This window comes from Myxine glutinosa, chromosome 2 (assembly GCF_964187855.1).
Source record: "Myxine glutinosa chromosome 2, kmMyxGlut1.1, whole genome shotgun sequence".
Classification (NCBI taxonomy): domain Eukaryota; kingdom Metazoa; phylum Chordata; class Myxini; order Myxiniformes; family Myxinidae; genus Myxine; species Myxine glutinosa.
In genome coordinates, this window is record NC_136262.1 from 6,497,353 (window position 1) to 6,519,232 (window position 21,880).

At 45.1% G+C, this 21,880-nt stretch overlaps 1 protein-coding gene across 10 annotated transcripts in view; it reads left to right on the top strand.

The window, feature by feature from the left end:
* The window catches only part of ABCC12 (ATP binding cassette subfamily C member 12), a 407,545-nt gene that overhangs the window by 245,475 nt on the left and 140,190 nt on the right, over positions 1 to 21,880 (top strand). For 9 of the 10 annotated variants that reach the window (XM_078772926.1, XM_078772930.1, XM_078772924.1 and 6 more), the window contains 3 exons: positions 15,839 to 15,911; positions 16,083 to 16,286; positions 18,240 to 18,368. In XM_078772926.1, the coding sequence (XP_078629052.1) occupies positions 15,839 to 15,911; positions 16,083 to 16,286; positions 18,240 to 18,368 (406 nt within the window). The remainder of the gene's footprint in view (positions 1 to 15,838; positions 15,912 to 16,082; positions 16,287 to 18,239; positions 18,369 to 21,880) is intronic. The other variant, XM_078772932.1, reaches the window with a different exon arrangement.

Below are 21,880 nucleotides of genomic sequence, written 5' to 3' on the forward strand. Positions count from 1 at the left end.
TGAACCCACTCAGCGCACATTGTACACTGAATGGAGTTCACTCCGACACCCTTCCTACACACAGCACAGGGCCACTTCCCAGTTCTTTCCACCTCACCACATGCTTTACCACTTGCCATCACCTTCGTCTTTCCGATATTCACCTTCAGACCTTTTGTCTCCATACATTCCTTCCAGGTGTTCATCTTTTCCTTCAGTCCATCCATACTTTCCGCAATCAACACCAAATCATCTGCATACAACAACTCCCACGGTAAACCCTCCTTTACATTCTGAGCCAGCACCTCCATCACAGCTACAAATAGTAGTGGACTTAGTACCGACCCCTGATGCACTCCCACCTTCACCTCAAACTCACCACTGTTCCCGTCCTTCGTCCTTACAGCTGTGCGCGCTGTTTTGTACATTGCCATCACTACTCTGATCAACCATTCCTCCACTCCTAACTTCCTCGATGCCCATGTCAATACTTTGCGTGGAACCCGATCGAATGCTTTCTCCAGATCAACAAACCCAAGAAACAACTTCTTCCTCTTCTCCCTGTACTTCTCCTGCAACTGCCTCACAATGAAAAGGGCGTCTGTCGTTCCTCTTTCTGGCATGAATCCAAACTGCATTTCGTCGATCTTCACTTTCTTCCTTATCCTCCTCTCCAACAGCCTTTCCAATACCTTCATTCCATGCTCCAATAACTTTATCGCTCGGTACGAGCCACACTCCAGAGGGTCACCTTTCCCCTTGTATAGAGGGACGAGGGTACTCAGTTCCCAATCCACTGGAATGCGGCCTTCTTTCACCACCAGATTACAGATCTCTGTCATTCTCTTCACACCCCAACTTCCTGCTGCCTTCAACATATCTCCCACAACACAACTTCAACATATCTCCTCCCGCTTTTCTACCCTTCATTGCTTTTATCGCTTCCTCAACTTCCTTCTCAGTTATCTTCTCTGCTGGTCCTAAACTGGGTTACTCTCTATGTTGCCATCCCATTCATTCTCTGTATTCAACAGCATTTCCATATATCTTTTCCATCTTCCTTTAATTCCATCTGGGTCGACAACGATTTGTCCCACTTCATCCTTCAAGCAACTCACCCCCATCACATCACACCTCTCTTTCGCTATCTGCTTTGCAATCCTGAATACTGCTTTCTGACCCTCTTCCGAATCCAAGCGTTCTCTGAACATTTTCCTACATGCCGCCTGCGCCTTTGCTACCTCTTTCTTTGCAGCCTTCCTGGCTGCCTTATAACTTTCATGCTCTGCTATTTCTGCTCCCGTACCCTTCGCCTTCTGCCACTCCTTGGACTTCTTCCTCTTCTCGTCAAGCCTCTTTCCAACTTCATCATCCCACCACCATTTTTCCGAGTGGCTCGGTGGTCCTTTTGGCCATCCACATACCTCACCAACGGCTCCCAACAGACTAGCTTTCATTGACATCCAACCACTTTCAAGCTCAACCACAACATCCTCGACCCTACTCAGCCTCTCTTTTAATGCCTCCCTTACTGTCACCTCTTTCAACCTCCACACCTTCATTCTCGGTTGGTACTTCACCTGCCGAGCTCTCCTCGCACCTTTCACCCTTACGTCGCAGACAACCAAGTGGTGCTGTGAAACAGCCTTCTCCCCCGGGATCACCTTTGTGTCCCGGAGGTGCCCCCTATCTCGCCTACGCACCATCAGGTAGTCAACGGTTGTCGTCGACCCACCTGACGTGTATGTAACAAGCTTATTATCCTCTTTCTGGAACTGAGTATTACAAATCAACAAATCAGCTCCATCAGCAAATTCCAAAATCCTTTCACCTTCTCCATTTCTCACACCATATCCGTAACCCCCATGAACTCCGTCAAAACCATCCATACTCCTTCCCACATGTCCATTTAGGTCTCCTCCTGCCACAACAACTTCCTCATCGTTCACGTTTTCCATCACCTTCTCTATCGCACACCAGAACTTGTCCTTCTCTTCATCGCTTCGACCAACCTGCAGAGCATATCCCGAGATGACTTTCACCAAGAGCTTTCCAATCATCATTTTCACCATCATCAACCTATCACTCACTCTAGTCACACTCACCACACTGTCTACAAACTCCTCAGAAAACAGGACACCAACACCATTCACGCCCTCCAGGCACCCTTGCCACACAAACTTGTATTTCTGTCCCTGCCTACCCTTCACCATTCTCACACCACTTCCCTTCCATCTCGTCTCTTGCACACAACATATGTCCACTCTTCTTCTGACCAATACTTCCACCACTTCTCCCGATCTCCCTGTCATTGTCCCTACATTCCATGTCCCAAACCTCAGAAACCGATCTCCACTTTGGGGCTGTACCCTGCCCACATGTAGTTGTAATTGTCATGGTTCTCTTTTTGAGGCAATGTTTTTTTTGGCCGGATGCCCTTCCTGACGCCAACGAAGAAGAACAGAGAAGGATATATTATTATTATTTTTTTTTTTTTGAGATGAGATTTTAAACAAGGTAGTATGGGGTGAAAAGACTGTAGTGTAGCAGCATAGCAAACCTGTTGTGCATTTTGTGATACAAGCACCAAATTTGGCACAAATGTACATTAATATGTTGCGAACATTTTCAGATATTGGGCCACTTGAAATTCTCTCTTTATGTCCGCCATATTGGATTTCAAAATGGCCGCCACTTGAAATCTACATTTGCTATTATCTCTGGACGTAATGCAGCTATTGACTTGATTCTGGTATCTAAATGTATGTTTTTGGGGGCAAGGAATCCAATGGTACCAATTTCAACTTAATATTATCTACCACAGTCTGTTATATAATTTTATTTGGAAATTATCTAGGCAAATATTGGATTCAACACAATACTTTGAAAAGAATGTCTTAGTTCTGTAAATGTCTTAGGTATAATACTGACATGCTACATGGTCTAGTATTTGAGGCTAGGTGTACTGGTATCTGAGGCTAGGTATATACCGGTACTGAAGATACGTGTACATAAACAGTGTCATGTTAACAAGTTCAGCATTGCCACAAGTACATGTATGTTGTTGACTCATCATCATGTGCAGTCCCCTTCACACACACAGAGGGCTGTGCACTGAAGGGCAGCCTTTTTGCACTTGCAGGGCCTCACACACCCTTTCTTGCACTTGCAAGAAACCAGCTCAATGCAGCTGTGAGCTGCCTCAGTTAGCCTGGTCCAGTAAGGTGTGTACTGTCCTTCTCCAGTCCTTGACCAACCCCAGTTGGTTGGTGGAGGGAGCTCTGGTGCTGGCAGCAGTATCTGACCCCACACATGTCCACCTTGATACACTGCCCTCTTGACATGTTCCTCCAGAGCTGCCTTCGTTGGAGGGATGAGCTGCACATTGTTCTTCCTTGCGAAGAGTTTCCTCCTGGCCTTGTCAATGTCTGTGCATTTGCTGGTTCGATCATACAACAGGATCACGAACCTCTCGATGATGCGCATTGCATCGTCTGGTATGTCACGAGGTGCAGAGGACAGCAGCAGCAGCGCCTCATTGAGTTCTGGCAGTACCGTCCAGACTGCCCACGCAGTGTTCTTGCCATGTCTATGAAAACTAGACACAGTGTCGCATCCAGTTAGAGCGTGGAACATTGGCAGTGCACGAGCCTTCTCTCGTCCCAATCCAGCTGCTATTTCGTGTGCTGCTAGGTATCGGAAACTCTGGCCTGTTCCGAATGCCAGCCACAGTTTGTCTTCTGGTTGCAACTCCTGTGCCAGGGACACTGCCAGCACCACAACATCGGTGTCTACAGTCCGGATGAGTATTGCATGGTGTCCATGCTGGACTGCGTGAGATGCATGCAGCAACATCCGACTGTCAGCCTCTTCATGGTTACATGGGGCGAGTGAGGTCAGATCTGGCAGTAGTGGCTTGCTGAGCACTGCCTCTCCATCAGTAATGACGAGTTGCTTGTCCTCCTGGTCAAACCATTCCATGAGAGCTGCTGAGAGGAACCTGAACAGCTCGGTCTTGTTGCTGTCCACTCGTAGGAAGTTCTGCCAGTTTCCTGCTATGGCTGCGGCAGCCACCACACGTCTCCGCACACCTTGTCCCCGCTTTGCACGTGTACTACCTTTCAGTGAATCAGCAAGGTAAGTATCCCAGACCAGATCCAGGCGTGACACTGTTTGCAGCTTCGTGGACATATATGGGATGAAGATCTGTTGTGCATACTCTTCAAAGGTCTTTGATGCAGCCGGCTTCAGCATCTGGACGATGGCTGCTCCATCAAGCACAATACAGGTCGTGACAGGAGTCTCTGTCTTTGCGTCGGAGACTTCTTCCAAGCATGTGAGGAGATCACTCTTGGTACCAGTGCAGAGGCTTCCACCATCAGACAATGCAGGAGGACATGCCTGATTCTCGTGACAAAAGAACTCCTCAAGGTTTCCATCCCTCGTCTGGCAGCCAATGTACAGGCGTGCGAAGAGTTCACGGTCATTCTTGATGGAGGCGAGCTGTTGCTGACCTTTGCTCTGGCTTCTTGGAGTGGAAGTGCTGAACACCTTCAGCTTGTTACGAGGAATGGGTGCGTCCACTGCCTTTGTTCTGTCCAACAGACACTCTCTGGTGAAAGCCTCGAACTGCTCTTGGCCAATCCTCTTGGCATTCATCACGGTCTCCACAGCAGCAGGATCTGCGATCTCCTTTGTGTCCAGTTTGACTACATCCTGACTCTCCTCCTCGAATGGGTTGCCCATCTCCTCTATGACACCGACGAGAGAGCGAACATCTTTCACAAATGAGGCCTGTACACTTGGCGTCTGATCATGATGACGTGTGTCTGCTGTTTGCCGTCTCCAGTGTTGGTTCCCATCCTGGAATTCTTCGATCACCCTGGCAACTTCTGGTCCCGCAACCATCCAGCGACGTAGGGCACTAGGGTTGTCAGTGAGCCCAACTGCTCCACCGTCTCCTTTATTGCAGGCATTATTCTGCTCATGTGCCTGGTCAATCGGGATTGAAGAGAACACCCTCTGTGTTTTCTGAACGGTGAAGTGGCTTTCCCTGAATTTCCTGGCTACATCTGGGTGTTTGATGGTGAGTTCGGCCATGTCCTTCAGGTGCACTGGTATCCACCTAGCATAGTGGGTGTGATCCAGTGCATGGAACCAGGGGACCAGCTCTGTCAGAGCATCGAGGTACATCATTAACGATCCCTGCCTGAGAGAACGCACATACACTAGAACCAACAGTTCTAGTTCCAGCACGGTTGCCCAGTAGTGAAACTGGGGGATGTCTTCTCCTCTCTGGCAACACCAGTCTTCAAACTCCGGAAGGTCCTCTGCATCCCTGGTTTCTCCCAGACAGTAGTGGTTGTAGGCACGGTGTTGCAGGATGTACAGTGCTGCTGCAGTGATTTGATGAGCTCTTCTTGTGCGGGTGACGTGGGCAGCTCGTAGGAAGGAGTCGGCCGTCCCTGGCGTTGCAATCTCAGCTTGCAAAATCTGCAAATCTTGCAAAAATCAAATCTCTGAATCTGAGATGGCCCAATATCCAGATCTTTTCATAATATGATAGTCTACTAGTGTGCCAAATTTGGTGCTTGTATCACAAAATGCACAATTCTTTTGAATATTTGGGCTAAGCCGCCCCACTACTGGGAAAACAGAGAACGAAAGTAATTGGAGCACAATCGACAGACCGCTGAGAGAAAAACAAAGCCTCAAGGTAGGACACGGTAGCCTACAAGTACAAGGCCTCAAAAGACGCGACACGAATTAACCGACGATTTTCTCTACAGGTATGAAAAATTAACACCGAGAATCTTCCTAAGGACACACTATAGGTACACACACCGAAATATAAATACAGTTTCGACAAAAACACAATTGTGAACAATTATTTAACTTCGAAAGCGTGAGCGTGTGGACAGCTTCGAAAAGACGTGACCTCGCTGACCGAGATATCACGAGAATGGTGGTTATGTCACATTGTCACCAAATTTGTGGTGGTATTTTGTTAGCTCATCCAAGGCAAGACTACAATCAAAATCCGATTTGAAATCGGAGCCAAATTGACGCCTGCACGCATGGATATTTTACCTGAGGAAGAATTCACTTTGAAAATGCGATCAATTTAAAATGTTAGATTTCGAATAACTTCATCATTTTTCATCGGATTTCCACCAAATAAAGGTTACCATTGCTTGCAGATACCTCTCTTTCTCTCTAAAAGTGAAGACAGGATGAACTTCAGAGATAGAATTAAGCCTCTGCGGCAGAGAGTTTTACAATGTTATTTTCCAATGTAAATGACAATTTCGCGTAGTTTTACGAAAATACATCAGAATTTGCCCAGATTTGTTGCAGTGGAATGTTAACACCCTCTTGCGACTGCCAAATCCGAAGACAGAATTTCATTCTGAGCTACCCCGAGCTCGTGAGGTGGTTATGTCACAAGGCCTGGTAAGAAAACGTGTTGCGGTTCTTCTTCTTCAGACAATAACAACTTCTAGCTTCCAGACCGTACGTCCAATCATCTTGAGATTGTGCACACTTGTTACTCCTCATGACTTCTACTATAGTATGAAGTTTCACGTCGATCAATGAAGCGATTCAAGAGATATAAATGTTTTTAATATTTTCGTTTAATTAACAATATCTGCCAAACCACGTAATCTATCGCAAATTCCAAAAGGATATTATAGTAGACTGATATGCTGAACACATCTGTGAAGTTTCCCCTCGATTGAATCAAAAATGAGCGAGGAGCTAGGTTTTAAAGGTTTATGCTTAAAAACGTCATAACTCTGAAACCATGTGACGCATGACATCATGCTTGCTGACCTTTTTCTTCGTCTTGGGTATGTGATTGTGCCTGCAAAGCTTGGCCTCGATCTGTTCAGCCGTTGCAGAAAAAGGGGTTTTCGTGTTTTCACGAAAAACAATATGGCGGCCGAACCACGTGACCTGTGACGTCATAATTACCATTAAAATATTCTACAGACAGAGTCCCTCCTATGGTGAAAATTTGATCTCAATCGGTCCAATTATTGCAGAGAAAATGGTTTTTAAAGGAAATTAAAACTTTAAATGGCAAGAGCACTGAGTGACACCGCCTGGTCGGACAAAATGGTGTGTTTCTTCTTCTTTCAACAATAAAGACTTATAGCTTCGAGACCATACAACCAATCATATTGAAATTTTGCACATTTGTTCCGCTTGATGAGAGCTACATTGCATTAAAAATTCAAGTCGATCAATGCATTGGTTCAAGAGTTAGAAGCTTTTTAGGATTCTCCTTCCATTATTTATTGCGGCCAAACCATGTGACATCAAAACGTCTCAAGTAACATTGAAACATCCCCCCATGAGGAACATATGTGTCTAGTTTCCACTTGATATCTTCACAAATTATGGAGGAGATACCATTTATAGTTTATGCTTAAAAACGTCATAACTCTGAAACCAAGTGATGGATGACATATGTTCGTCATGGGTATGCGATTATGCATGCAAAGTTTTGGCTCAATCTGTTCAGGCATTTTGGAGAAAATGGGGTTTTAGTGTTTTTTTTTCAGACTTTTCACTCAAAACAATATGGCGGCTGAACCATGTGACATATGACTTCGAATCTTTTTGCATTTTGAGTTTTTTTTAACGAAGCATCTGGGGAAGAAATATCATTTTCGGGGGAGAAAAATTGTGTTTGACAAATTCTAACCTCTTAACGTTAGCATTTTTAATATACTCAATAAACATGTTTTTTGTTCCCATTGCAGAGTTCTTTAGAATGAGCCATTACTTAAATATTTCCATTCAGCTGTTCCGCAGATATAGTGGGGCAAAGTTGAAGGTGTTTTACAAGATGGCGCCCCTACCACGTGACCTATGACGTCATAATTAGCATTTTTTTTTTTTTTTTTTTTTTTTTTTTTTGTTTTGTTTTGTATACAAGATCGAGGCTCGTGAAAGAGCGAACATTAATCACACAGAAAGACAAACCGACACATAAAACATATAACATAGGGAGCGGTAGACAAGATGGGGAGAGAGGGGGAAGGACACAAACACAACATTTGAGAGCAGGGACCGAGAGACATGGAGACATCGAGAGATCTGAGAGAGGGCGAGGGCTTTGGGGGGGGGGGGGGCGTGGGAAGGGGGCAGTGGGAGAGGTATAAAACATATGGACACTGCCAGGACTTCCAGGAAAGAAGTTGGAATTTCAAACAAGGTGGATCTGGGGTGAATTAGCGGGGGTAGAAAAGATCAAGGTTTTGGATGGGGGAAGATAAGAGATGGTGGTGAACAGCTGTTTTAAAGACCTGGAGGGAGGAGTGGGATTGAAGGGAGTGAGGGAGTTTGTTCCAGAGGCGGGAGAAAAGAGGAATGAAAGAGTGAAGGTGAGCGGAGAGCCGAGATTTCGGCAGTTTAACCATCAGAGGGTTGCTGGCAGATCTTGTGCGACCTGTAGGAATATTTGGGGGACAGAGCACAGAGAGAGCTGGGGGTGCAAGGCCGGAGAGGAGTCGGTAGAAGACAGAAAGACCACCTACCTGCCTGCGGTGAGTGAGTGAAAGGCCCTCAGAGATAGCTTCATCGCGGGAGATTCCAATAATTCTGAAAGCTTTGGTTTCAACAGCGTGAAGCCGAGCTAGGTGTGAGGCAGGAGCACCGGCCCATAGGGGAGAACAGTATTCCATTGAGCTGCGGATGAAAGCCTTGTATGTGGTGAGGAGCTCAGGTGTGCCGAGGAAGGACTTCGCACGACGGAGGATGCACAGTCGGCGACTGGCTTTGGAGGCCAGCTTGGAAATGTGGTTTTCCCAAGAAAGATCATGGCAGATAGTGAGACCCAAAATCTTGAGCGACACAACTTCTTGGAGAGGATTGTTGAGAAAGTAGATGGGAGGGTTGTCCAGTCGATCCTTTCGGAGAGACATAGTAAGAGTGTGAGATTTGTCAGGATTGAAAGACATGTTCCACTTGTTTGACCAGTCTGTGATTTTGTCCAGGTCTTCAGAGAGTGAGGAGGCAGCAGACTGCCGATCTGAGGGAAGAGGAATGGAGCGGCAGAGAGTGGAGTCATCAGCAAAGAGATAGAGAGGATTTTCGAGAGAGTCAGAGAGATCATTGATGAAGACCAGAAAAAGCACGGGGCCCAGAACACTGCCTTGGGGAACTCCAGCCTGAACAGGAAGAGGAGATGAGAGAAACCCATTCAGGGCCACACGTTGACGACGACTAGAGAGGAAGTCCGCCAGCCATGCGTGGAGATTTCCATGGATACCAAAGGAGGAGAGTTTGGTGAGCAGAGCGGGGTGCCAGACCGTGTCGAAGGCACGTGATATGTCGAGGGAGACAGCTCTAATTTCCTGTTTGGCATTGAGGACCTCCATCCATTGTTGAGACAGCAGAAGCAGCATGTCCAGAGTAGAGTGACCTGGTCTGAAACCAAATTGATGATCAGAGATCAAGCCATTGGAGAAGAGGAAAGATTTCATATCAGAAGCAATGATGGATTCCATGACTTTGCTGATAATTGGGAGAAGGCTGATTGGTCTGTAGTTGCTAGGATCTGTTTTTGCACCTTTTTTGTGCAAAGCGGTGATGTTGGCTGATTTCCAAGCAGATGGCAGTTGACCTTGAGCAAAAGAGAGGGTGAAGAGAACAGAGAGAGGGTGAGATAGAGCAGCAGAGCAGGATTTTAGGACCCGTGGGCTGATGCCGTCGGGTCCAGTTGCAGAATCAGAGTCGAGGGTTGACAGAAACTTTTCCACCTTGTCAGGAGGAAAGGACACGGAGTCCAGGAGCAGCAGGGTACGACTGGGTATGGTGGGTACAGAGAGGGATGGGTTTGGGACACAAGATTTAGAGGCAAACACAGAGTTGAGGCATTCAGCTTTTTCACGTGCGGAGTCAGCTGTGTAGCCGTTTGAGGTAAGGGAGGGGATGGAGGGGGAACAGACACCAGAAACGGATTTGACCAGACGCCACCAGGATTTGGAAGAGGGAGACAGATAAGAGAGTTCGGTCTTGAGAACGGAGAGATATTGTTTCCTGGCTCTCCTGAGGGTGGACACACACTTGTTTCGGGCTTTGTGAAAGGAAATGAGATTTCCTTCCGTTGGATTTGCTTTCCAGGAGACGAAGGCAAGTTGTTTCTGGGCAACAGCCTCACCACAAGATTCCGTGTACCATGGACGGGAGGAAGGGTATGACAACTGAAGACGAGATGGGATAAATCTGTGCATGAGAGAGAGCAATTTACTTTGGAAGAATTCCCAGGATGAGTTGATGTCAGAGGTGGTAGAGATGGGAGACCAGTCCAGATGATTGATGGCTGCTTGAAGACCGTGCCAGTTGGCCTGAGTAAAATGCCAGACTCGTCGACGCTGAGCAGGCTCCCTGAGGATGGTCAGAGAGATGTCCACTTTAACAAGGACATGATCAGATGATCCGATCGGAGCAGAAGAAGAGCAGCAGACATTTTCAGGGAAGTTAGTCATAACCAAGTCCAGAAGAGAAGATGCTCCGTTGACTGAGATCCGGGTCGGGAAATTGACAGATTGTGTCAGTCCCAGTGAGTCGCAGAAGTCCTTTGCTGAGGAGCCATGGCTGGTGAGAGAGGTACCCACACCCAGCCAACTGGCATGATGACAGTTGAAATCACCACATATGAGGAAGAGAGAGTTGGGATGAGTAGATAGAAGTTGGTCCATATCATCAGACAGCGAGATGTAGATGGAGTCATCACTGTTTGGTGGACGGTACAACACACATATGAACAAGAGGTGGGAGCGAAGGGGAAGCCGTAGCCAGAGGTATTCCTGGGGGTGAGGTGGAGAGAGTGCAGTGCAGGGCGAGTGAGGAAGAGAGTTTTTGATAAAGATAGCAACCCCGCCTCCAGGACGAGGCTCAGGTCTATCATACCGGAGGAGGGAGTAGCCCGGGAGAGATACTATGGAATCAGAGACATCATAAAGGAGGAAAGTTTCTGTTAAGCAGATCACGTCTGGTTTGACAGAAGCAACCTGTATGGAGAGATCAGTTAAGTTTGAACGAAGGCCCCGGATGTTTGAGGTCCATACCGTTAATGAAGAGGAAGGGGGAGCATCAGATACAGAACAGGGGGGAGGAGGGGTAGGGTAAGATGTGGAAGAGGTGGAAGAGGTAGGGAGAGCTGTTGAAGGTGTGTCAGAGATTTCAGAATAGCTCGGAGAAAGGGAAGGATGGGGCGGACAAAAGGTTTGATGGTGATTGGGTGAGCCACAATGAGGTGTTATTTGAGGAGGGGGAAGAGCGAGGCAGAAGGTTGGGGGAGATGGAGGTGAGAGTTTGAAGGGGGAAGAAGCGGGGAGGACGCTTTGAGGAGGGGGAGTGAGCGGGGGGAAATTGAGAAGCAATGAGGGTGGGGAGATTTGAAGGGGAGGGGTGAGGGGGGAGTTTGGGAGGGAAGGGACAAGGGGAGGGATTTGAAAGGGATGGGATATGGGGGAGATTTGGAGGGGAGGGGTGAGGCAGGAGTCTAGGAGGGGAGGGGCGAGGGCGAAATAACATGGAAAGCATTAAGAAATTATACGAGCCTAGCCTTTCATTTGATAAAAATTTCCTGTCAATCCGACCAACGGTTGCTGAGAACATTAATTTAAAAGTTTTCGGAGATGCAAAATAGGGTGGAAGAATAATAAGAAAAACTTTGGGAATAATAATAGGTTACTCTCCATTTCATGGAGAGTAAACCTAATTAAATGATGTTATAGGAGATAAGATTTTTTTGTTGAAGGCTCAAAGAAAGGTGGTGCTGTCAATGCTGGAGGAGGTTACGTGGACCAAGTGCCTATCTGACAGACAGTTTTGGAAAATAACTATTTTCAAGATGAAGAAGAGGAATAGATTGTGGTGAAGGTGGAGTTCTCCTGATGGATAAATGAGGAAAGTAAATGATTTAAAAATGTTTGTGAAGGAAAAATTATGAAGCATATATGTTCAATGAAGATTCAGTTTGGAGATTTTGAGAAAAGGGTAAGAGAGGAGAATGGAGAACAGGAAGTGCAGGCAGAAGATTCAAGTAGAATAAGATCGGTGTGGAGTGGTCAAATGTTTTTTGTTTGTTTTTATTTTCTGAAGCAAGGAGAGGAATAGATAATGTATAAGAGGTAGAGAGTACAATATTTGGGAAGAAAGAAGAAAACCAAGGAATACAGAGACAAACAGGACAAATCATTTTCACAGCAACTATTTGAGGAAAGGCAAAAGTAGGCCTTGAACAAAAACCTTTGACATATACAGCTCAACCAGATGCGAATTAACATGGAAAATCGGCCGGAAACACAAACATCAACACAGGGACGAAGATAAACCAGAAAAGCATGATAAATCTGGTTTGGAAAAGTTAGCTTTAATGAGGTTGAAGTGGCAGCTGCAGTTTCGATTAACGTGGAAAAAATCCCCGATTTTCCCCGAATCCCCAGTCAAATAACATGGCACAGACATAACAGATAACATAACAGATAACTACAGACATAACAGATAACATGAAAAGAGGGGACAATTAACATGAAAAGAGGGGACAATTAACATGGAAAAGAGGGGACAAATAACACGAACAGAAGGGACAAACAACACGGAAAAGAGGGGACAAATAACATGAAAAGAGGGGACAAATAACATAAGAAGAGGGGACAAATAACATGAAACGAGGGGACAAAACACGAAAAGAGGGGACAAAACACGAAAAGAGGGGGAAAATAACATGGAAAAGAGTGGACAAATAACACGAAAAGAGGGGACAAATAACACGAAAAGAGTGGACAAATAGCACGGAAAAGAGGGGACAAATAACACATTAAAGAGGGGACAATAGCATGGAAAAGAGGGGACAAATAACACGGAAAAGAGGGGGGAAATAACGTGAAAAGAGTGGACAAATAACACGAAAAGAGTGGACAAATAACACGAAAAGAGTGGACAAATAACACGAAAAGAGGGGACAAATAACACGGAAAAGAGGGGACAAAAACACGGAAAAGAGGGGGGAAATAACGTGAAAAGAGGGGACAATTAGCACAGAAAGATCAGAGGTTCCAAGACCAGAAAGGAGTTGGTAGAAGACGGAGTGGTCTCCCCTTTCTGGTCTTGCACTCTGCTCTTTCAGTGCTTTTCGCTCAAACTGTATGCGTTCAATTTGTTCTAAAGTATCCAAATCCTGGTGGCGTCTGTTCAAATCTGTTTCTGGTGTTTGTTCCCCCTCCATCACCTCCCTTACCTCAAACGGCTACACAGCTGACTCCGCACGTGAAAAAGCTGAATGCCTCAACTCTGTGCTTGCCTCTAAATCTTGTGTCCCAAACCCATCCCTCTCTGTACCCACCGTACCCAGTCGTACCCAGCTGCTCCTGGACTCTGTCCTTTCCTCCTGACAAGGTGGAAAAGTTTCTGTCAACCCTCGACTCTGATTCTGCAACTGGACATGACGGAATCAGCCCACTGGTCCTAAAATTCTGTTCTTCCGCTCTTTCACTCCCTCTCTCTGTTCTCTTCACCCTCTCTTTTGCTCAAGGTCAACTGCCATCTGCTTGGAAATCAGCCAACATCATCGCTTTACACAAAAAAGGTGCAAAAACAGATCCTAGCAACTACAGACCAATCAGCCTTCTCTCAATTATCAGCAAAGTCATGGAATCCATCATTGCTTTGGATATGAAATCTTTCCTCTTCTCCAATGGCTTGATCTCTGATCATCAATTTGGTTTCAGACCTGTTCACTCTACTCTGGACATGCTGCTTCTGCTGTCTCAACAATGGATGGAGGTCCTCAATGGCAAACAGGAAATTAGAGCTGTCTCCCTCGACATATCACGTGCCTTCGATACGGTCTGGCACCCTACTCTGCTCACCAAACTCTCCTCCTTTGGTATCCATGGAAATCTCCACACATGGCTGGTGGACTTCCTCTCTAGTCGTAGTCAACGTGTGGCCCTGAATGGGTTTCTCTCATCTCCTCTTCCTGTTCAGGCTGGAGTTCCCCAAGGCAGTGTTCTGGGCCCTGTGCTTTTTCTGGTCTTCATCAATGATCTCTCCGACTCTCTTGAAAATCCTCTCTATCTCTTTGCTGATGACTCCACTCTCTGCCGCTCCATTCCTCATCCCTCAGATCGGCAGTCTGCAGCCTCCTCACTCTCTGCAGACCTGGACAAAATCACAGACTGGGCAAACAAGTGGAACATGTCTTTCAATCCTGACAAATCTCACACTCTTACGATGTCTCTCTGAAAAGACCGACTGGACAACCCTCCCATCCACTTTCTGAATAATCCTCTCCAAGAAGTTCTGTCACTCAAGCTTTTGGGTCTCACTATCTGCCATGATCTTTCCTGGGAAAACCACATTTCAAATCTGGCCTCCAAAGCCAGTCTCCGACTGGGCATCCTCCGTCGTGTGAAGTCCTTCCTTGGCACACCTGAGCTCCTCACCACATACATGGCTTTCTTCCGCAGCTCAATGGAATACTGCTCTCCCCTCTGGGCTGGTGCTCCTGCCTCACACCTAGCTCGTCTTCATGCTGTTGAAACCAAAGCGTTCAGAATCATTGGAATCTCCCGTGATGAAGCTACCTCCGAGGGCCTTTCACTTACTCACCGCAGGCAGGTTGGTGGTCTTTCTGTCTTCTACCGACTCCTCTCCGGCCTTGCTCCTCCATCTCTCTCTGGGCTCTGTCCCCCAAATATTCCTAAAGGTCGCACAAGATCTGCCTGCAACACTCTTATGGTTAAACTGCCAAAATCAAGGCTCTCTGCTCACCTTCACTCTTTCATTTCTCTTTTCTCCCACCTCTGGAACAAACTCCCCCACTCCCTTCAATCCCACTCCTCCCTCCAGGTCTTTAAAACAGCTGTTCACCACCATCTCTTATCTTCCCCCATCCAAAACCTTGATCTTTTCTACCCCCACTAATTTCACCCCAAATCCTCTTTTTTGAAATAACAACTTCTTTCCTAGAAGTCCTTGTGTTTATACTTCTCCCACCCCTGTCCCCCCCCCCCCTTCACCCCCTACGTCCCCCCAAGCCCTCTCCCTCCCACACATTCCCGATGTCTCTCACAAATGTTGTTAATGTGCTTCCCCTTCTCTCCCCATCTTGTCTACCGCTCCCCTTTTTATATACTTTGGTTCTTTGTCTGTTTGATTTGTTTGTGTGATAGATGTTAGCTCTTTCACGAGCCTCGATTATGTATACAAAAAAAGAAAGAAAAAAAAAAGTAGGTCAGTAGTGAATTGTAAAATGATAATCCTTACTATAATTCAAGGAATGGTGTTTGTGTGTGTGTGTTTGTCACGCTACTCCTCCTACAGGTTTGGGCCAATTACATCCAGATGTGCTACATAGGATCAGCATGAACCTAGTTAGTTTATAGGGGTGTTTTTATATTTTCCGGTGGTCTTGGGGGGAGGGAGGAGGGAGAGGTGGAACACAATTTGTCTATGTAAATGTGTATCGTTTGTATCCTGGTGCCACCTCCAGGTGGGAGAGGGTATTACAAGTCCCACCCTTTACAGTACGTGCAGTATGTACTGTCCCCACGTTTTCCAGTGCAGTGAGGTGTTTTGAATTGTAAGCAGTCGGCATGTTTTGGCTTTATGCACATAACCTGGGTTTTTACTCTTATGTTTGGGAGCAATTGAAGCACCTGTCATGTTCCTATACACCGTCCAAATAAAGGTATGTGTCAGAAGAACGTGTTGCATGCTTCGAACAAGGTTGCCCATCGGGCAGGTACTGTGATAGTGACCGTAAATCATGTAAATTATGAGAACAAAAAATACTTTTGAATTGCAGAAAACGAAATCTTCATTGTTTTATCTCTAGGTATAATGAAGTCATAGAAGTTTGTGGACTGAAGTCAGATTTGGAGATCCTTATGCATGGAGATGAGACCGAGGTGAGTTAAATTGTGAATTATGATGGAATGTCTAAATTGTATAAAATCTTCACAAACTAGAAATCTCGATTTTCATGGAAAATATGTGCTGCATATTCATGAGAAAGTTCAGTGAAGTGTCTCAATTAACCTTCTTTCATTTAAAAACAAAATGTTTGTGTTTGTGATAAGATTGGTGAGAGAGGCCTTAACCTCTCAGGAGGCCAGAAGCAGAGAGTGAGCCTTGCCAGGGCCATCTACTCCAATCGGGACATCTACCTACTCGATGATCCACTGTCAGCTCTGGACTCTCATGTGGGCAGCCATGTTTTCCAGCATTGCATCCTGTCTGCTCTTCGTCACAAGACGGTATTGCTGGTCACACACCAACTTCAGGTGAGCTGTTAAACCTGCATAGGTAACATTCTGGGAATGGCTTCATCAAACCTGATAGAAGATGACAATTAAAACTTCAACTGGACTTCTGTTTGGACTGTGAGGCCTGTTTGTAAATTACAAAAAGAATTGCATTACTTTTCAAGGTATTCTCTAACAGCCCGAAACTCTCCCTGGCTCCCAAAATAAGGAGTTTCTGGAGATTATTATAAACAAAAGATTTCTTTATTTCCTCCATCACATCATTAATCTTGCCTGATCAACTCTTCTGCTAAAACTTCCAAACCATCAACGAAAGACCTGTGTTAAAGCAGTTGCTGCTCAGGAACTTTACTTCTTTCAGCTTGTAATCCGGAAGCAGGTGACATGTTATGAACTGCAAATACGCGGGGTCCTCTTTTGTCCACATACCATGTCTTATCCAATTCCTTTATGTAATCTATTCCATGAAGTATAATTATTTATTTACCGCTTTCTCCCTGATGTGAGAGTCTTGTTCATTCCACACCAGTGTTAGCTTTGTAGAATGTTTTTTTACACTGGTAACCGTAATCAAACTCAGACAAAGACATTAGAGGTGTCTGATTCTACCTCTAGTTCGTGTCCGTCCAACTGAGCTCTGAAGAACCTGCACAGCTCAATTGGGCTTTTTAATACAAAGTCAAGGCTCATGGAAGAGCTAGATCGTACAGAGAAGTGATCAGGACACAATATAACAAAATGAGCAGGAGAGGGGGGGAAACCCAAACAGGAGGGTTGAACGACAGAATGGACTGAGAATTGGACAAATAAGGGAAGTGGGGAGGAAAGAGCAGCGGTAGCGGAGGATGAGTGGGGTGGACAAGATGGATGCAGAAGCAAACTCTCCAGAAGGAAAATCTGGAAATTTGGAAAGGGGTTGGCTTAAGTGGGGGTGGGCGTGTTAACTATAGGGTGGATAAGATCACGGTTTTGGATGGGGGTGATTTGATAACCTACAGACATACAACCTACCGGATAAAAGGTAACCTACAGACATACAACCTACAGGATAAAAGGTAACCTACAGACATACAACCTACAGGATAACAGGTAATCTACAGATATACAACCTACAGGATAAAAGGTAACCTACAGACATACAACCTACAGGATAAAAGGTAACCTACAGACATGTAACCTACAGACATACAGCCTACAGGATAAAAGGTAACCTACAGACATACAGCCTACAGGATAAAAGGTAACCAACAGACATACAACCTACAGGATAAAAGGTAACCAACAGACATACAACCTACAGGATAAAAGGTAACCTACGGAGATACAACCTACAGGATAAAAGGTAACCTACAGACATACAGCCTACAGGATAAAAGGTAACCAACAGACATACAACCTACAGGATAAAAGGTAACCAACAGACATACAACCTACAGGATAAAAGGTAACCTACGGAGATACAACCTACAGGATAAAAGGTAAACTACAGACATACAAACTACAGCATAAAAGGTAACCCACAGACATACAACCCACAGGATATAAGGTAACCTACAGACATACAACGTACAGGATAAAAGGTAACCTACAGACATACAACCTGCAGGATAAAAGGTAACCTACAGACATACAACCAACTGGATAAAGATAAACGGTAACCTCCAGACAACCCAAAATAAAATACAGGGTAACTTTATTGAAAATCACCCTCCAAAGGTCACAAGAAACATGTCCTCACGTAAATATATCTCATTTGTACAACTATATGACAACAGATCTTTCTTCTCCAGCTCGACCCTCCAACAACTAACATCCTGACTCACTCTTCGACCGCTGCGTGAATCTAGTCATTGTTAAAGCTCTGAGGCCTGGTTTCATTCAACAAAATGGTTTAAGTTATAAGAATTTTCAATGTCTACACCAAAGTAATCTGTGCAAATCGTTAATTTAACTTCCGGACGTTTGTTTCAGTACCTCAAGTTTTGTGATGATATCGCGGTGTTGGAAAATGGACAAATCGTGGAAAATGGACGGCACGAGGATCTCATTAACGTGAAAGGGAAATATGCAGGCCTGATAAAGAATTTTCAAATGGATGCTGTAAGTTTATTGTCATGTGTGCAGCTAAAGGTACATAGGTATACTTAAACCATTCTTCTCCAGTCCCCACAGCCAAAAGGTATTAAACAGTAATCATGACTCAGGAAGTGGAGGTTGGTGGTGTGGGGAGGAGGGAAAAGATCACTGCACAACCATCAAGAATCTGTAAAGTCCTGTTAGTAAGGGAAACATATGAAAATCTGTTAACTAAATTGTTACCAAAACATTTCTTCACCAATATGTTTGTAAAGGTGTGTAATAACATGTGTTAAAATGTTGAAGGTCAACTCCCGTGGGAAACCCAGAAAAAAAGCTGTTGAATTCGGGTACCGAAAAATTATTTTCGAGAATTTTTATTTTTTTTAATCGGCCCTTAAGTAACTTATGAGGGGTCAAATAAGGGTTTTTCATGATTCTGAGTTGATTGTTAACATTTATATTTCACCACAGACACTCCTTTGTGGAAAAACAAGTGAATCCTCTTGGATTGCGCTGAGGTTCGGGCATGGAATTTCTAGGAGGAAGTATAATTTGTATGCAATGAAAGTACATGTAATATGGGATCGAGTAAGATTTGACATATCCACTTTTGTTATTCCCGATTCCTCATTATTTCAGAGTACATAGGCATAATGAAGAATATGACAATAAAAATCAGTATACATTTTATTTAATTAATGCAAAGGAATTGGAAAGTCCGCCACGAATTTTTAATATATCTCGCCATTTTCCCGTCTGTTATTTTAGGCGGTGTATGACCGACCGTGCAGCGATTTAAAAAAAATATATCTTGGCAATTTTTTCAACCGAGTCTAACACTATGTTAGCGACTGTTAAAAATGAAATGATATATCGAATTAGAATTGAAATAAACCTGTGTGAGGGAGAAAGACAGCACGGGCCTAACTAAGCAGGCCTCAAAGCTATGCGAGTTAATAAAATGGTGGATATTTGTTTATGAAGCCTCTCCCAGATGTCCCCCAACACGAACCAATCAGGAACTGCCACGCCCACTTATATGATCTCAGAATTCCTGTGACAGGAATTAGCGTTACACTGGCTGGAAGTCAATCGCTAGAGGCGCTTCCTCAGCGCCAATAATTTCTAAATACATCTCATTTTCTACTTTGCAGGACATGGAGTCTAGCAATATGGATGAAGACGTTACTCCACCTGTGCTCAATTGCTTCATCTGTGCACGCTCGGATACACCAGCTGAAAGGCTCATACAGGCAACTCCAAAGGGATACTCAACTTTATTGAAACAAGCAGAAACTGTCGAAAATGTTACTGTTGTGGAACGTATGAAGGAGGCTCAAAAGGAAGGAAAACTGAGGTACCACCAGAAGTGTAAAAATGATCTGTACAACAACTTTGTTGCAACCACCAAGAAGTCAGCTCAAGCATCAAAGGCAGAGAAAGAGTCATCAAAGTTGAAGAGAAGGCGCACTGCTTGTGAGTTCAGTTCATCAACTGGCTGCAGTTCTAGAAGATCACAGTCAGTTGACCTCCTGTATAAGGATGTATGCATTCTTTGCAACCAACCAGCCCAGCTCTACAAAAATAATCCAGCACAAGCTAGAAAGAAATAGAGTGCCAGATAATTTGACTGCAGATACACTGAAGGCAAGCTTGCTGAAGACAGCACGGAGTCGCGGGGATGACTGGGGCACTGAAGTCACTGGACGCCTGGAAGGGATCAACGACTTGGTAGCAGAAGAAACACTGTACCATTTGCGATGCAAACTTATGTTTGCGAGAGGTGACAGTTTGTCCAAGACTGATGAGGAAGGAAAAAGGAAGAGAGGACAGAGGAGTATTGATGAGGAGAGAGGGCAGTTTTTATTGAATTCTGCGAATGGTTAGACTCAGAATTAGAGCATGGGGTAATGAACATGGACCAAGTCCATGAAAAGCTGCAGGAGTTTGATCAGTCACCAGAGAAGAGCCTTTCTTATTCAAAGCATTGGCTAAAGATAAAACTTCTAGAGAAATACGAAGACACCTTGTATTTCACAACACAGGAAAGAAGGGCAGATGTACTCTGTCTCAAAGATGGCACCGACAATATTCTGCGAGAGCATCATGCTAATCTTGACCATGGAGATGAGAAGACTCAGATCATAAAGACGGCACTCAAGTTCATATCCAATGATATTGCCTTGATTGATTTAGGTCCAAAGTCATACCCCACCACACACAGTATGACTGACATCGATAGTCAGCTGACACTTGTTTCTGCAAGCCTTCAGATGTTCTTGAGACCGATTGTCAAGACAGACGAAAGAGTTGCCGTTTGGGGGCAGAATTTTATTAAGGCCTGTCGACCTCGGTCTGGAGTATTGCCACACCAAATGGGGCTTGCCATACAACTTGATCATAGATTTGGGTCAAAATGGATGCTCAACAAGTTCCACCGGCTGGGATACACTGAGTCTTACACGGAGACACAAAACTACAAATACTGCTTTCTTAATAGTAGGAGTGGAGATGATGTTCCAGATACTTCTGGCACTCTTGACACCATTGTGGAGGAAACCGATGAACAGATCAATGATGAGGTTGCGGTTGATGCTGCGATGAGGATCAATCAGTGATGACAGCCAAAGTGCCAGCCAGTGAAAGTGAATTGTCAAGTAATGATCAGGTGGTCTTTATGGAGGTTGGGGAAACAAACAATGCAGTCACTCAGTTTGTTGGAGACAATATAGATTTAAACATTGTCTCTATTCACGGAAACACTCCCTTTCACTCAATGGGTTGGATCGAAGTCACCTCTCCGGCACCACCTTTGCCAGATCCACAGACAACAGCAGCTTTCCCCCGGGTGAAGTTGAAGGCACTCGACAAAGCTAAGATCCTGAGAGGAACTGAAGTAAAGATTATTCCATTTACGAACAGGAAACAGATAGGAACGAACGCGATCATGTTTCTCCCCCTCGCTGAGCTTTCCTCCTCCCTGGCTCATGATCAGCCACTCCTCACTCCAGGTGACACACTGGGCAGCGGGGTGGGTGATCAAAGCCAACGATCCTGAGTTCCCACACTCCAACTGGAATGGCTGGATGAAGAGAATCCATGCTAATGATGCAAAGCAGAGCACACAGATCGAGTTCCTCCCAGTTATTGAAGGAGACCCTAATGACCTCAACACCATCTTCACCACTCTGAAAGAGTGCATACGGTGCGCTGGGGTCGCTATAGTGACCTTTGATCTTCCGATTTGGCTGAAGGCTGTGAATATAATAAAGCAGGCAAATCTACCCGTCATTCCAAGGTTGGGTGGTTTTCACCTGCTGAAGTCTTATCTTGGATCAATGGGTAACATCATGGAAGATTCTGGACTACTAGATGTGATCCAGTTGATCTATCCTGGAAGTACGACAGCCAACCACATCATGGATGGAGGATGTTTTGACAAGGCAATCCGTGTTCACCTTCTCATCGATGCAGCCATCTATCAACACATCATGAAACTTGCCTTCACTGAGGAGGAGCGTGGTGACATGAAG